We start from the raw sequence: 13,982 nt of genomic DNA on the forward strand, positions 1-13,982 counted from the left end.
AGGCCTGCTTAGGGCAGCCCAGAATTGTATCCCCACGTTTTCTTCCTTTCTTAATTGCCTATCTGGGATTCATGCTCACTACGACTGATAAGGTATGTCCAGAGAATCCATGTCTGAGAGTGTACAAGTCTTATGATTTGGAGATGGGAGTTGCACCTAAAACTACAGGCCAGTGGCAACAGTGTATTTCACAGAATATTATGAACATGAATTATAAATCTGGATCTGAAACCTTTTTTACAGCTTCAAGACACAGACAATCAAAAAAATGTGTGAAGTGTCTCACCAGCTGTCACTTTATCCCAGAAATGGAAATGCATCTAAATGAATTGAAGTTCCGCTACCAAACTTGTTAGCGTAGCTGCTACTGCCTGCTACCCAGGAGCAAGCTGCATTCTAAGCATAGGAATTTTATTTTCCTTCTGCTTTTCAAAATGCAGCTATACTGTACTGTACTTTTTAGTTATCCATCATAGATGACTTCTAAATTGGAACTGGAATTAAAATGTAAACCTATTGCATTACTGATTCTGTTCTTATATGAAGATATGAAAAGACAGCAAAACCTTATTTGCGAATACTGCATCTATATGCAAATAAAGTTTTGCATTGCAGTAGAAAGCTATATGTGTTTCCCAGCCCTTGCCTTTCCAGCAAGTAACCTTACACTATAATGGGGGAGAATCCACTGCCATTATGCTCTTCTCCCATGTGTGATATAGCGCATGGCAACAGGAATCTATGCATATATTTTCATCAAATGTGGACTTTAGTGCACGTAAAAGACTGAAAGCCGGTAGCTCTTTTCTGGACGCCATTCATGCACTGAATTACATTTTTGTGGTGAATGCTAGCATGTTGGGTTTGGCTTAGTTGGTGAGTTAGCATGTTGGGTTTGGCTTGGCAAGCAAGCAAGAAAATGCTCAGAATAATTTTGACATCCCTTTTTCAGTTGCAGAGAGCAAACGTTATTATAAACAGAAGATTAAAAATTATCTCCTAGGAGAAAACTTGGGGGAAAAATTGAATTAGATCGGTCCCACTGAAGCTGTGAGTAAAGTTAACACTATTTTTCCTTAAAGTGGTCTTAACACCCAGCATTTCAACTTTGCTTTAAAAGATTGCTTACAGTTTAGAAACTATTATGCCAGATTTTTTTTTTTTTAGCAGAAATTCATTGAATGGGTTAAACATGACATTTTAGTGTTGCGTTTAGCTAGAAATCCGCATCAGTGCTGAGGTTTAGATACAAATGTATCTATTTACAATGTAAATAAACAAACACCTCTCTGAGAGAGCACAGAGGGCTTCCCAGACAGGCTTTTCAGAGGTCTATTTGCATTCCAAACAAAGATACATTTGTATCTAAACCTCAGCACAGATGCGGATTTCTAGCTAAACGCAACACTAAAATGTCATGTTTAACCCATTCAGTGAATTTGTGCTTAAAAAAAAATCTGACATAATGGTTTCTAAGCTGCAAGCAATCTTTTTTAAAGCAAAGTTGAAATGCTGGGTGTTAAACCGCTTTAAATGTAACTGGGTGTTGCAGCTCTTAACAAGATGTAAACACACAGAATTATACAAATTCCCTTGACTGGTGAGGAGCACATGCCCTGCTCCATCCCGTCACACCACCTTTCCATTGGGAGAAATGTGAGTGGAACCATCCTTTTGTGTGCTGCTATGTTCCTGTACGTGGAATCGGGATGTCTGGAAGACTCCACATGGTTTTTTTTGTATATGTATCTGAAGGAAGATTTGGGGCTTAACATGGTCTTCCTTAGTGTTAGGGAAACAAGAAGGAACAGCAAAGTGCCAGTGGCCATTAAGCAGTCTTGGCCGTTAATACACACACACACACACACACACACACACACACACACACACACACACACACACACACACACACACACACACACACACACACACACACACACACACACACACACACACACACACACACACACACACACACACACACACACACACACACACACACACACACACTGTTCTCTGCTACAGCCCAGGCAAAGACAGTTTTCATATAAATTAATGTGGTTTGCCGAAAACAGAGTGCCTCTTTTCAACCATAAGGCACTTGCCATCTCACAAGTTTGTATGTGTAACATGTCTTGTGAAATTCCAATAATGATTTTACCCAATAACACAAATCTAGGATATATTTAAATGTTGAAGACCATTTCTAGCAGCATTCCTACAGCATTTACTTTATCCCAGTGTTTATTTTCCTAAGTGTCACAAACCTATATTACAGCGTTTTACAAGAGTGGCACATTGTACTGTGATAGGAATCCAGGCAAGTACAATGAGATATAAGGTGAAAGGGTCCTAATCTGTAGAGCTGTGCAATCTTGGAAACAAGATTTCCTGCTAAGTTCCATCTTCTCAATTGATATTGCTTGCTGACCCTGGCAAACGTTATCCAGAACTCATTATTTAAATGCTTAGGGCCAGAATGACAAAGCCAGATGCTGCTGAAAAGGTACAATATGTACACTAGGAAGTACTGCAAATATTGAACATTTGTCCACAGAACAAAACAAAAAAAAAAGTTTATATAAATTTGATCTCTTAATGAAGCTTGCCTTGATTACAGGTAATTAACACGGAAGATTAAGGTTACATTCACAGTGGTGTGGTGCAGCATAATGGCTGGTTTGTAACATGGCTTGTAGCACTGCAGTGCACCACCTATGTTTATAGCTGCACAGCAATGCTGCAATGGTCTCGCAATGATTTTTAGTTTTAAAAACCTATCCTTTCCAAAGTGTTTCTAGCAGAAACATGGGAGATCGGCGTGTCGGTGTTTGCTGCCAATCGGTATGACAGTACTCTATAGTGCACATAGTTCTGTTGCCAAGGTTACAGAGAATAACAATTTGAGTTGTCATTATAGAAAATTTAATGTCCGTTTAGAAAATTCTTGGTGGCTTGTAAATTGAAATTGTTTACTAACCTTAAATTGCAGAAAGACACTGTAGTGTACATGTTAAACACAACCTTGACAAAGTGCCAGTTTAAATGCTTAGCTGCAGCCTGTTCCTCAAACATTAATGCAAGTTTATAAAGCAAGTGTGCAAGGTTTCTGCCTTATTGCAAATTTATTCTTGCAGCAAGCTGAGCTTTTTTGGGCAGCCTGTACTCCAGAGTATAGTTGGCATGGCTGCAATGGCATGAATGTCGTGACCAAAATTGGTTTGGTGATGTGCCTGTTTTGCTGAAGTTTCTCTTGGACGAGCAGGACAAACGTTAACCTCCAAACCTGCCCTGTATTTCTTAAAATGCCTGTGTTGTCACAGAATGAGTGCAGGAAGACAGATGTAGTATTGTGAAAAAAACAGGAATTTACAGAAGCTTCATGAGCAGCATTCAGATTACCTGACTTGGGTTTTTGTGCACTGTGGCAGAAAGCTGAAATGCACTTTCTAGTAGTAAGCAGATGATCTCCTCATGGTCATTAAATGGTTGTTTATAAGCTCTGATGATGCTGAAAACAAGTCAGATTTTTCTTTCTCAACCGTATAGAAGTCATTTCAGGATGTTTTGCATCAGAACTTGAAAGGAAAGTCTCTTTTCAGAATTTGTTTATTGGACCTTATCTACCCAGGCAATATTTGTAAGCCCTCGCCACCTATCAGTGGGCACTTAAATCCTGTTCCATTGAGTTCTTTCTTTACGTTCTGCTATGAATGGCTAAACCTCATGAGATCCCAAAGTTACTTACATTGTATTTAAAGGACAACTGAAGTGAGAGGTATATGGAGGCTGCCATATTTACTTCCTTCTAAAAATGCCAGTTTACGTGCAGCTCTGCTGATCTATTTTGCTGCAGTAGTGCTTGAATAACACCAGAAACAAGCATGCAGCTAATCTTGTCAGATCTGACAATATCAGAAACCCCTGATCTGATACATGCTTGCTCAGGGGCTACGGCTAAAAGTATTAAGGGACCCATACACTCAGCCGATTTTCTGGCCGGCCGATCCCGATCGATCGATTGCAAATCGGTTGGCCAATCGACCGATCGATGGCCGATTTCGATCGATTTCGATGGATTTCCATCGAACTGGCAGGGTGGAAAATTTAGGTCGATCTGATGAGATTGCTTATCAGTTTGCATTGGCCTTAATGGAAATCTGATGGCAAAAAAATGCCATCGGATCGAATTTCAATAGATTTCAAACTGAAATCTATTGGAATTCTATCCTGGTAAAAAATGTTCTAAAAACGCATCAGATAGATCATCAGATGCATTTCTTATCTATCTGCTGCCAATCTGACGAGTGTATGGGCACCTTTAGAGGCAGGGGATTAGAAGGATAGCTAGGCAACTGGAATTGCTTAAATCACAAATATGGCAGCCTCTATATCCCTCTTGTTGCATGTTTCTTTAAAGAGGCACTGTAGTAATATAAAGTAGAATGAAGTAAATGATCTAGGACACCTACTTATGTTAATTATCCTAGTTTCAGCAACCGTGACACTTCCTATAGCAGTGATGGCTAACCTTGGCACTCCAGCTGTGACAAAACTACAAATCTCATCATGCCTCTGCCTCCCAAAATTATGCTTAGAGCTGCCAGAGTATTGCAATGCCTCATGGGACTTGTAGTTCCACCACAGCTGGAGTGCCAAGGTTAGCCATCACTGTACTATAGCTATATATTGCTGTATATTGGTATGTAGCCCTGTCCTTCCAGTGACGTCACAGCTGTAGCTATTTAGTTATGCTGAATTCTCCCTCCAAAGCATTCTTGGAGACTTAGTGTTGTTTCTACTGGCTTTGGAACACAGTAAACAAACATACACATGCGATATGTGCATTAGCTAGAAGCTTTAAACTTCAATGTTGCTTTTAAAAAGCATGTCAACTTGCTAACCTTGTCAGTGGCCTGTGGGTTGCTGCTTTACAAGACTAAAAAAATACATCAGCTATGTGATCAGTGTACTAAAGGTAAAGAAAATACATACTACTGTATTGGACTTCATTAGCTTATTCATCACAATCTTTTGATCTAATGAGAGGTTGTGAATGGTTGTATACGAAGAATTTCTGCCATTAAAAAACGTTCTGAACCTTGTAACTTTTTAAGTATTAGGAGGTGGGGGATGTACAAGTGATGCAAGTTTGTCTCCTGTTGATTTTTAGTCTCGTCCCATGTCCATTTCCCTCACCCTTCGTTCTCCTGACCTTATTTTATATATCTTCTTTAATAAGGTTAGACTACACATTCATAGGAATAGATTTTTTGCATTTATGTTGCTTTTCTGTAAACAGTCACTAAGGATACGTAATTGTCTGTCTATTTTTACAGAAATGAGCGGACTTGGGTCATGACAGTTATTACCCGTCTGAGGCTGTGCTTGTGTATTAAACTTGAGATGACTTAGTTGAAAGCATTGCAAATGAACACATTTCTGCTGCTGTAGTACCTAATATTCCCTGTGGCCTTCTAAAGGCTTTCAAATCACATAAGGCAGTTTATTGCAGTGTGCCTGGATTTTTGTCTGCATGCACTAATTGTTTTCAGGAGTCACTGGGGGTTGCTGTTATCAAAACACTGAATGCTTCTTTCAGCTACCTTTCTTTGTTGTTGATCTCATCTGTTTAATGCAGCTAAGAAGATTGGTTAAAAAGAAATTCCATGGTGATCTTCAGTTGTATCATTCTGCTTATTAATTGCCTCCTTTCCTTACAACCTCAATCTCCTTTTTTTTTGTGTGTGTTTGATGTAATGTTTTATAGGTTGCTGATTGCCGGCAAGAAATGCTTACCTATCATTTAGGACAATTTAAAACAGTTTTCCAGCAATATGACCTGATTACTTTTTTGTTACAAGTTCATTTAGAGTTACAAGTCTTTTAACTATTTAATCCTATCTGGATGACTATAGTTGCCCAGATAAGAGCCACTGTAGTCTATCTGGATGCGTATTCGCGTCCAGCAGTGTTGTACTCCTGTAACCTATACACCACCTCACGCAAACTAAGGGTTTGTGTGGGGTGGAGTATAGTTTACAGTAGCGGTAAGAGTTTAGGAGAAATCCTAGAACTAACCAAACTAGGATCAATTTGAGTAATTCCACCTTCTACCCACTGCACTTTAGTCACTACATATATATGATCAGAAACAATTGAGTTTTAACAATACAAATAAAAGTTAAGTTTTTTTTAGAAAATTGCTCTCCTCCAATAAGTTAAAATGTGTGTATTACATTGGCTGCAGTAGTGTCTAAATATTATCAGAAACCAGCATTCAGCTAAATAGACCAGCAGGGCTGCCAGGCAACTGGTATTGTTCTGAAGCAAATAAATATGGCAGCATCCATATCCCTCACTTCAGTTGTCCTTTAAGATAGATGGTCTACAATGAAACAATTTTTTCGTAACATTTTAATTTTCACTTATATGCATTTCTTATTACTACATAAAGGGAAAGATGATATTTTAGAAAACTGCCAACCCACTGACCACAGCTCATGGCTCTCCGACTAATGGATGAAACATTCGCTTGCCCACTTTCCACTATTGCTAGATGCTGATTACCGCAGGGACCAAAACAAAAGGTTTACTATAACAGAAGTTTATTATATCTGAGTTTAAAGGGAATTAATGTATCAATAAACAGCCAACAGAGATAAAAACGGTCACATCAGCCTTAAGCGTGGGACTTCATACGTTAAATCAGAAAAAAGGAAAATTCTATAAATAGAAATGTAAATGTACAGAAAGCCACTTTGATAAATGGGCAGCAGCAGAAGTAGTCTCATATCAGGATAATCCAAGGTGAAAGGAAGTCCATGTGGGACACAGCAGCATCCCTGTGTAGGTATTTCATGATGCTGGCATCCCATGTGGCTCTCCTGTTACAGTCCATTATTGTGATTTGAAACTACTTCTTCAGCCACCCATTGATTGAGGTTTGGTTTTCTACATTTTATTGAAACTGATCTGTTTGTTTGAAGCCCAAATGATTCACAATATAAAGATACTTGAGCACTTTAAGACTTAAAGACTGGACAACCTAAAGATTCAAGCAACAGTTTTAAAGCCCAAGTCTATGAATTATGATGATACACGCCTTCCCCCTCCCCGTGCCTCACAACTTACAGCTTATTTATCCCCACTCCCATATCTTTATTTTTGAGGTCACATGACATCCTCCACCCAGAACAGAAGCTGGAATCGCAGGAATCTATAGCTGCCAAGTAATGCCCAGTTTGCTTCTAGCAGTTCAGTAATGGATCGTGCTTTAGGGATGTATTCACTTAAATGCAAGCTGTCAAGGACCGTTTTACTGCCTGCTCTGTGTATAATGCTGCTTTTCACACCAAATCTGCAGTAAACGCAGCATGCCCCAGAGCAAAGATTGGGCATGAAACCGTTTATAAATTCTCCTAAATGTTCTATTTGGCTGGGTCACCCTGCATCCACCAGTGATATTGTGATTAGATCTCCACCCTCCCCAGGTCTTGCTGCAGTTTAGCAAAAGGTCAGGCCCAGCACAGGAATATCAATTCATGGATAATGTAAAACCCATTTAAAATGATCAACTTGGTCTTGCCTTACACATTTCACATTTTTAAAAATTCAGATTTTTCCAAAATATTTGCTGAGTGAAACTGTCACTATAACCTTTTTAATAACCATCAACTCTACTCCCAAGAGCCCCATACTTTAACCTTTCACCAAACCTTGTAGCAAAACGCCAAGCACTCCTGTAGCAATACTTTTAGAATCAAAGGAGAAGACAATAGAAACATGCATGCCGTGTGAAAAGCGAATCTGTGTAGCTCTGCCAGTCACATGTAGCAGATGTTTTAGGGAACAAATGAATAATGCACATGCAGTAGATTGGCTTGCAATAAACCTGTTTCTCGGGGTTGGTGCATTCATAAAGTCGGCACTGACAGAAATGTTCCCCTCATTCATCAGGTCCCTTTCTTCATGTTCATTGTAACACTGCTGAAGACTGCCCAGAAACTTCTAATCCTTGATTCTGGTTGATTTGTGAATGGTGCTTCTGTTTGTCATAAGCAAGCTCAGCATGTCCATTCCTCAAAATATTTGATTCATTTAAAGGACAACTGAAGTGAGAGTGATGGGGAGAGTGCAGATGTGTCTGAATTACCCCCCCCCCCCAAGAAACAAGCATGCAGCTAATCTTCTGACAATGTCAGAAACGCCTGATTTGCATGCTTGTTCAGGGTCTACGGCTAAAAGTATCAGAGGCAGAGGATCTGCAGTATAGCCAGGCAACTGGTGTTGCTTAAAAGAAAATAAATATTGCAACCTCCATATATCTCTCGCTACAGTTGTCCTTTAAACTCCTAATAGAACTACAGCTTTTCAGATATTGTCTAAACACTGGTTGAGTTGCGCTAGAAGTATACTAGTTGCTACAACTACAATTTGTAAGCAAGATGTATTGTACCTTTCCTTTCCTGAAGGACACACCAAATTATTTAGGAAAGTAGTTATTCGTTCAAACACTTAAGAACAATGCAAATCTAGAGCTGAACGATCATTTTTGCATGCAGCTTTACCATAGTAACCTACAGCTTGTTAAAGTATGCACAATACCAAATTTCAGTACTGAGAAAATAGACTATACTCATACTTTTGGAACATGATGGGAATAGTATTTCTGCTAAATCCCTTTTCTTACTAAAACTGTTGTTGCATTCCTATTTAATCAGACCTCCTTCTTTTGCAGTGTGTGGGGATATCCATGGCCAGTTCTTTGACCTGATGAAGTTATTTGAAGTGGGAGGATCACCTGCCAACACACGTTACCTCTTCTTGGGAGACTACGTTGACAGAGGATACTTCAGCATTGAAGTAAATACAATTTTCATTCACTCACTAAATATACTGTAGTCAACTTTGCTTTTTAAAATCTCATTTGAGGAACAAATATGTTAGACTTACTTTTCCTGAATTCAGCACTGAAAGTTTTGTTCATGTGTAGTTTTCAAGTCAGGGCTCAAACCCACTAGAGAGATTTTGTGAGCGTTTAGGGAGCGATTCAAAACGCTAGCTATTTCCCTAAACGCTCAGCTTATGTATATGGATCGGCCAAATTCCACTAGAGCGACTGCGATTACCAAAATTGCAAATGCAGGACATGCAGCATTTTTAGCGATTAGCGTTTCTGTAATGTAAAGTATATAAATGCTGGCGTAATCGCTCGCCAAAACCTACACAGAGCGATTTCGCTAGCGTTATTACATTACTGCACACTGTAAAAAAAATTAATTGAAAGGACCAATCAGAATTAAAAACGCTAATCCCTACACAATCGCTGGCAAAAAGCTGACACTTTAAAAAAAAAAAAAGCTACCTAAATTGCCAGCAATCACTTATGAAATCTCTTACAAACGGCTCATTAATAACTGTAGCGATTGCTATTAGTGATAGCGGTTTGTAGTGGGTTCCAGGCCTCAAACTGATTTTCACCAGGGATGAGCAGGCAAATGTTGCAAATGCATTTGTGCTATAAAATGGAAAATCTACCTAGGGGAAGAATTACTTAAAATTGCAATATAAATTCATCATGAGATGAAAAGAGCCCATGAGAAAACTCATTTGTTTTACGTGATTGTATTTTTGCAGGCCCATAAGAAAAGCATTAATTTAATGCAAATGTATTTTCGAGAACACATAAGAAGGCAATACTATGACACAAATGTTTTTTTTCACAAACTCACAAGAAAAGCCATTTTTTGTACATACACTTTTTTCACAATTATTCTGACATTTTCACTCTTCCCTCATTTTCACATTTTATGTAGATTTTGTGTGTTTGGTAATTCCTGTTATGTACTTCCTGTTGATCAAGACTTTGCTTCACACCACAAAGACCTCACTGCTCAGCTCGTTTTGTTATAAGACTTAAAGTGACATTGAAACACAACAAAAAAAAAAAGTATGATTGTATGTGAAGTATGGATAATTAATAGAACACTAGTAGCAAAGAAAAGTCTCATTTTTATTTTCAGTTATAAAGCTGTTTTTATAACATTGCATCACTCTCTAATATTTGCAGTTTACAAATTACACTCAGTTTTTTTAAATGATGAAACAGAGCAGAGCTTGTGACCCTTTGAACTTCCTGCCCGAAAAACATTAAACAGTGAGAGTCAGGCTGAGATAAGTGCTTCAGAAAACAGCACTGTAGCCAACATAAGTTGTGTTGAAGAGCTCAGAGAAGCTCTTCTGCATGGATAACTGAAATTTCTTAACTCTTGAGACCCCTATTTGTGCTACTAATACTCTATTTCTTAGCTGTACTATACAATTCCTTATAGCATACATTTATTTTCACTTCAGATTCCCTGTAAGAGAGAACCCTATGAATCAAATTTAACTGCTATGGACATGAAATAAGTGTGTTAAAGTGTACCTGAACTGACATGAGTTAAATATGGGTACTTATTTGTACTCAGCCTCACTAGACCCTGCCTGTGTCCACTTTTTATTTGCATTGTTAGTTAAAGCGGATCCGAGATGAAAAGCTAACAAGTAACTAGTCTATATATCTTATCTAAAGTTTAGATAGTTTACACAGCAAATCTACCTGCAAACAGCTTTAAAATAATATGGTTATTTCTTCCTGTGATACAATGAGGGCAGCCATGTTGTTTGTAAACATTACACAGAGGCAAACTTATCTGCATCTTGAGCAAAAAACCCTAATCCCCCCCCCTCTGCCTCTGAAATCTCTGGCTAGTAATACCTCCCCCTACTCCTGCCCAGACTGAACTCCCATGAGCCCTTGCTACTGTCTGAAAGTGCCTTGGCTCTCTGAAAACCTGTGGGTGTGGCTTGTTTAGTTTATAGGGAATTAGAATATTAAAACAAAAACAAGTATTTGGCTTGAGGAATGCCCTATAAACAATAGGAAAGGAACACAATTATGCAATGAGTAAAAGCTCATCTCGGATCCACTTCAACAGAGCAGTGTTATCTGTATGCAAATGAAGGTAAGTTTTTTTTTTTTTGTTTGTTTTTTTTTTTCCTTATCAGCTGAATGAACCAGATTATATGTGACACTAAAATGGCTGCTGTTTAGATTTCAGAGTTTACACTTAGCACCTCAAATAGAAAATACGAAGATGAAAGTGCAGGAAGGTTCTGTTTTCTGATACTCTCTCCCCCTTTTGTGTCGTCATACATTTTATTTTTTTTTATTTATTTTTTTTTGTCACTAATTATGTATCTTGTATATTAGTGTACACCATTGTCTATATTATGTACCCCATGTTTGTTTCTTACTTTGTACAGCGCCATGGAATATGTTGGCGCTTTATAAATTAATAATAATAATAATACTGGTACACATAGAAGTTTATTTTTGATTCAAATTTGCTTTAACTACAGGGGAAACGGACGTGCACCACCTGGTGTCAGAGGGGATAACACTTCTCTGGTTACCACCATACAGGGTGCACATCATATCAGTCAGCTGGAGTGGTGTACCAATGTCCATTCTTTCAGAAGGAATTTGGTGATGGTCTGTTATCTGAACTGCAGTAGCAAATGTAGTTAGGATCGGCATGCCACAAGTGATATCACTAGTATCGGAGTGCTGTCTGTTCCAAAATATATAGTCAACCCTACTGCAGTGTTATTTACAGACTTGAGACAATGGTCAGGCATGATCTGACTGTTTTTCCGAGACACACGTGCGCACACATGGGTGACCTGCCTTTTGCCAAGCACAGTGTTATATACTACTGAAAAGGAAAAACGGAGTGCAGGAAACAAAAATGAAGTAAGAGGTGTAGCGCCATAGTACTAATCTTTATTAAACTACAGTAAAAATAAGTGATGCACAAACTTGGATGGAAAATGGCAAAGAGCCCCGGGGCACTACCAGGGTGGGTACAAATGGGAATCTCCAGTATGTAGTATAGGGACTGTATGTGAACTCCACAACTTTCCCTAGAGATGTCTTCCTCACTAATACTGATGTGAAGTCCACATGTGATACCCACACTAGACGCTGGAGATTCCATCAGCACCAACCTCAGGCATCTGCATATCGTCTATAATGAGGCTGCAAGACGTCTTGTTTATCTGCTTCCAAAGGCAGAAAGTTGACCCCCGATCCGCTGGTCTGAATTGAACATTCGTTCCTGGAAGTTACGCATTATGTGTTTGTTTTTTATCAGTTTGTAAGGAGTGCAGGAGCTTTCCCGTTACCAGGAAATACAGTGTCTATGGGCTCAAATTATGCAATTTAGCTGAGTGCAGAATGCACAACTGCAGAGGGTGGGGATCCTCAGTACAGACATTACCAGTCACCTGACATGATCAAAACCATTATTGCGGAGTACAAATGTTTTATGTCTGTATTGTAGCTACAGATGTAGGATAGCAGAAAAGTTAGCAGCCAACTAAGTAACAAGTTTGGCTAGGCTTAGGGGTTTAGGTTTAGACCTCATGAAGGAGGTTTATCAGGGAAAGGAATATTAACCACTTCAGCCTTCCGTATTTTCACCTTATGCATCATTTCAGCGTTCCTCGCATTCGTTCGCCGATAACTTTATCGCCACTTATCACAGCGAAATGATCTATATCTTTTTTCCACCACCAATTAGGCTTTCTTTCGGTGGTACATTTTGCTAGTAATAATTTTTCTAAATGCGTTTTAACAGGAATATGAAAAAAAAAAAATAAAAAAAAACATTATTTCTCAGTTTTCAGCTATTATAGTTTTAAAATACATGATACCATAATTAAAACCCACATTTTATTTGCCCAATGCCCATTTGTCCCGGTTGTTACACCATTTAAATTATGTCCCTATCACAATATATGGTGCCAATATTTTATTTGGAAATAAAGGTGCAGTTTTGCGCCCATCACTTTTTACAAGCCCATAATTGAAAAAAAAAAATAGTAATATACCCTCTTGACATGCATATTAAAAGTTCAGACCCTAAGGTAACTATTTTTTTTTTATGTAATTAATTTTTTTTTAACAAAAGCTTTATTTGGGTTTCTTTGGGAGAGTGTAGGAAGTAAGGAGTTAATTTTAAAACCTGTGTAGGTATGTTTGTTAAAGAGACTCTGAAGTCTCAAAAAAAGCTTCTTTTTATTTAATAAAAGTGTTTAACATAATAGCCCTTACTAAACCGCCGCATTCCCGCTGCTCTAATCTAACTAAATGCCCTCAAACTCCCCGGGGGGCAATCCAGGCAGCGCTTCCATGTGAGGCAGGGCCATGAGCTGCAGCCCTGCCTCACGCGTCTGTCAGCCTGGATCGCCGCCTCTCCGCTCCCCTCTCAGTCTTCCTTCGCTGAGCGGGGCGGGGGGAGAGGCGGAGATCCGCTGCTGACAGACGCACGTGAGGCAGGGCTGCAGGTCGTAGCTCTGCCTCACACGGAAGTGCTTAGGGCAGCAAAATCCACAACCAAGAAAGTCGTGGATTTTGCAGGGGAGAGGGAGGGGGGAGTTGGGGGGATTTAGTTTACAGCAGCGGTTTAGCTATTAGGTTAAACACATTTATTAAATAAAAAGATGTTTTTTTAGACACTTCAGTGTCTCTTTAACCTTCTGCCGCCCGCGTCACGCCAGTAGGCGTGGCCGCGGCGGCAGCCCCAGGACCGCCTAACGCCAATTGGCGTAAAGTCCTGGGGCTCTGTTTTGCATGAGATCGCGCGCATGGTGCGCGCGCATCTCATGCTCGGAGGGCGGAGCTCCGCCCCGCCTTCAGTCTCCGAGCGGCTATTGCCGCTCTGGAGACTGTTAGACGGCGATGACGCCGTCTATTTACTAGGTGCAGCGCTGCGATGAGCAGCAGCGCAGCACTGGGGACAGCCGTGTGACACGGGGGACAAGAGAGCGATCGGCTCTCATAGGCAGAAGCCTATGACAGCCGATCGCCGTAATTGGCCGGCTGTGGGGAGGGAGGGAGCGAGGGAGGGAAGGGATTTAAAGGAAGAGGGTTT

The 13,982-nt window shown here is 39.6% G+C and overlaps 1 protein-coding gene across 4 annotated transcripts in view; it reads left to right on the forward strand.

Moving 5' to 3' along the window:
• Positions 1–13,982, forward strand: part of PPP3CA (protein phosphatase 3 catalytic subunit alpha) — a 338,286-nt gene that overhangs the window by 232,153 nt on the left and 92,151 nt on the right. For all 4 annotated transcript variants that reach the window (XM_068231640.1, XM_068231655.1, XM_068231648.1 and 1 more), the window contains exon 3: positions 8,741–8,865. In XM_068231640.1, the coding sequence (XP_068087741.1) occupies positions 8,741–8,865 (125 nt within the window). The remainder of the gene's footprint in view (positions 1–8,740; positions 8,866–13,982) is intronic.

The sequence above is a fragment of the Hyperolius riggenbachi genome, chromosome 1 (genome assembly GCF_040937935.1).
Source record: "Hyperolius riggenbachi isolate aHypRig1 chromosome 1, aHypRig1.pri, whole genome shotgun sequence".
Classification (NCBI taxonomy): Eukaryota; Metazoa; Chordata; class Amphibia; order Anura; family Hyperoliidae; genus Hyperolius; species Hyperolius riggenbachi.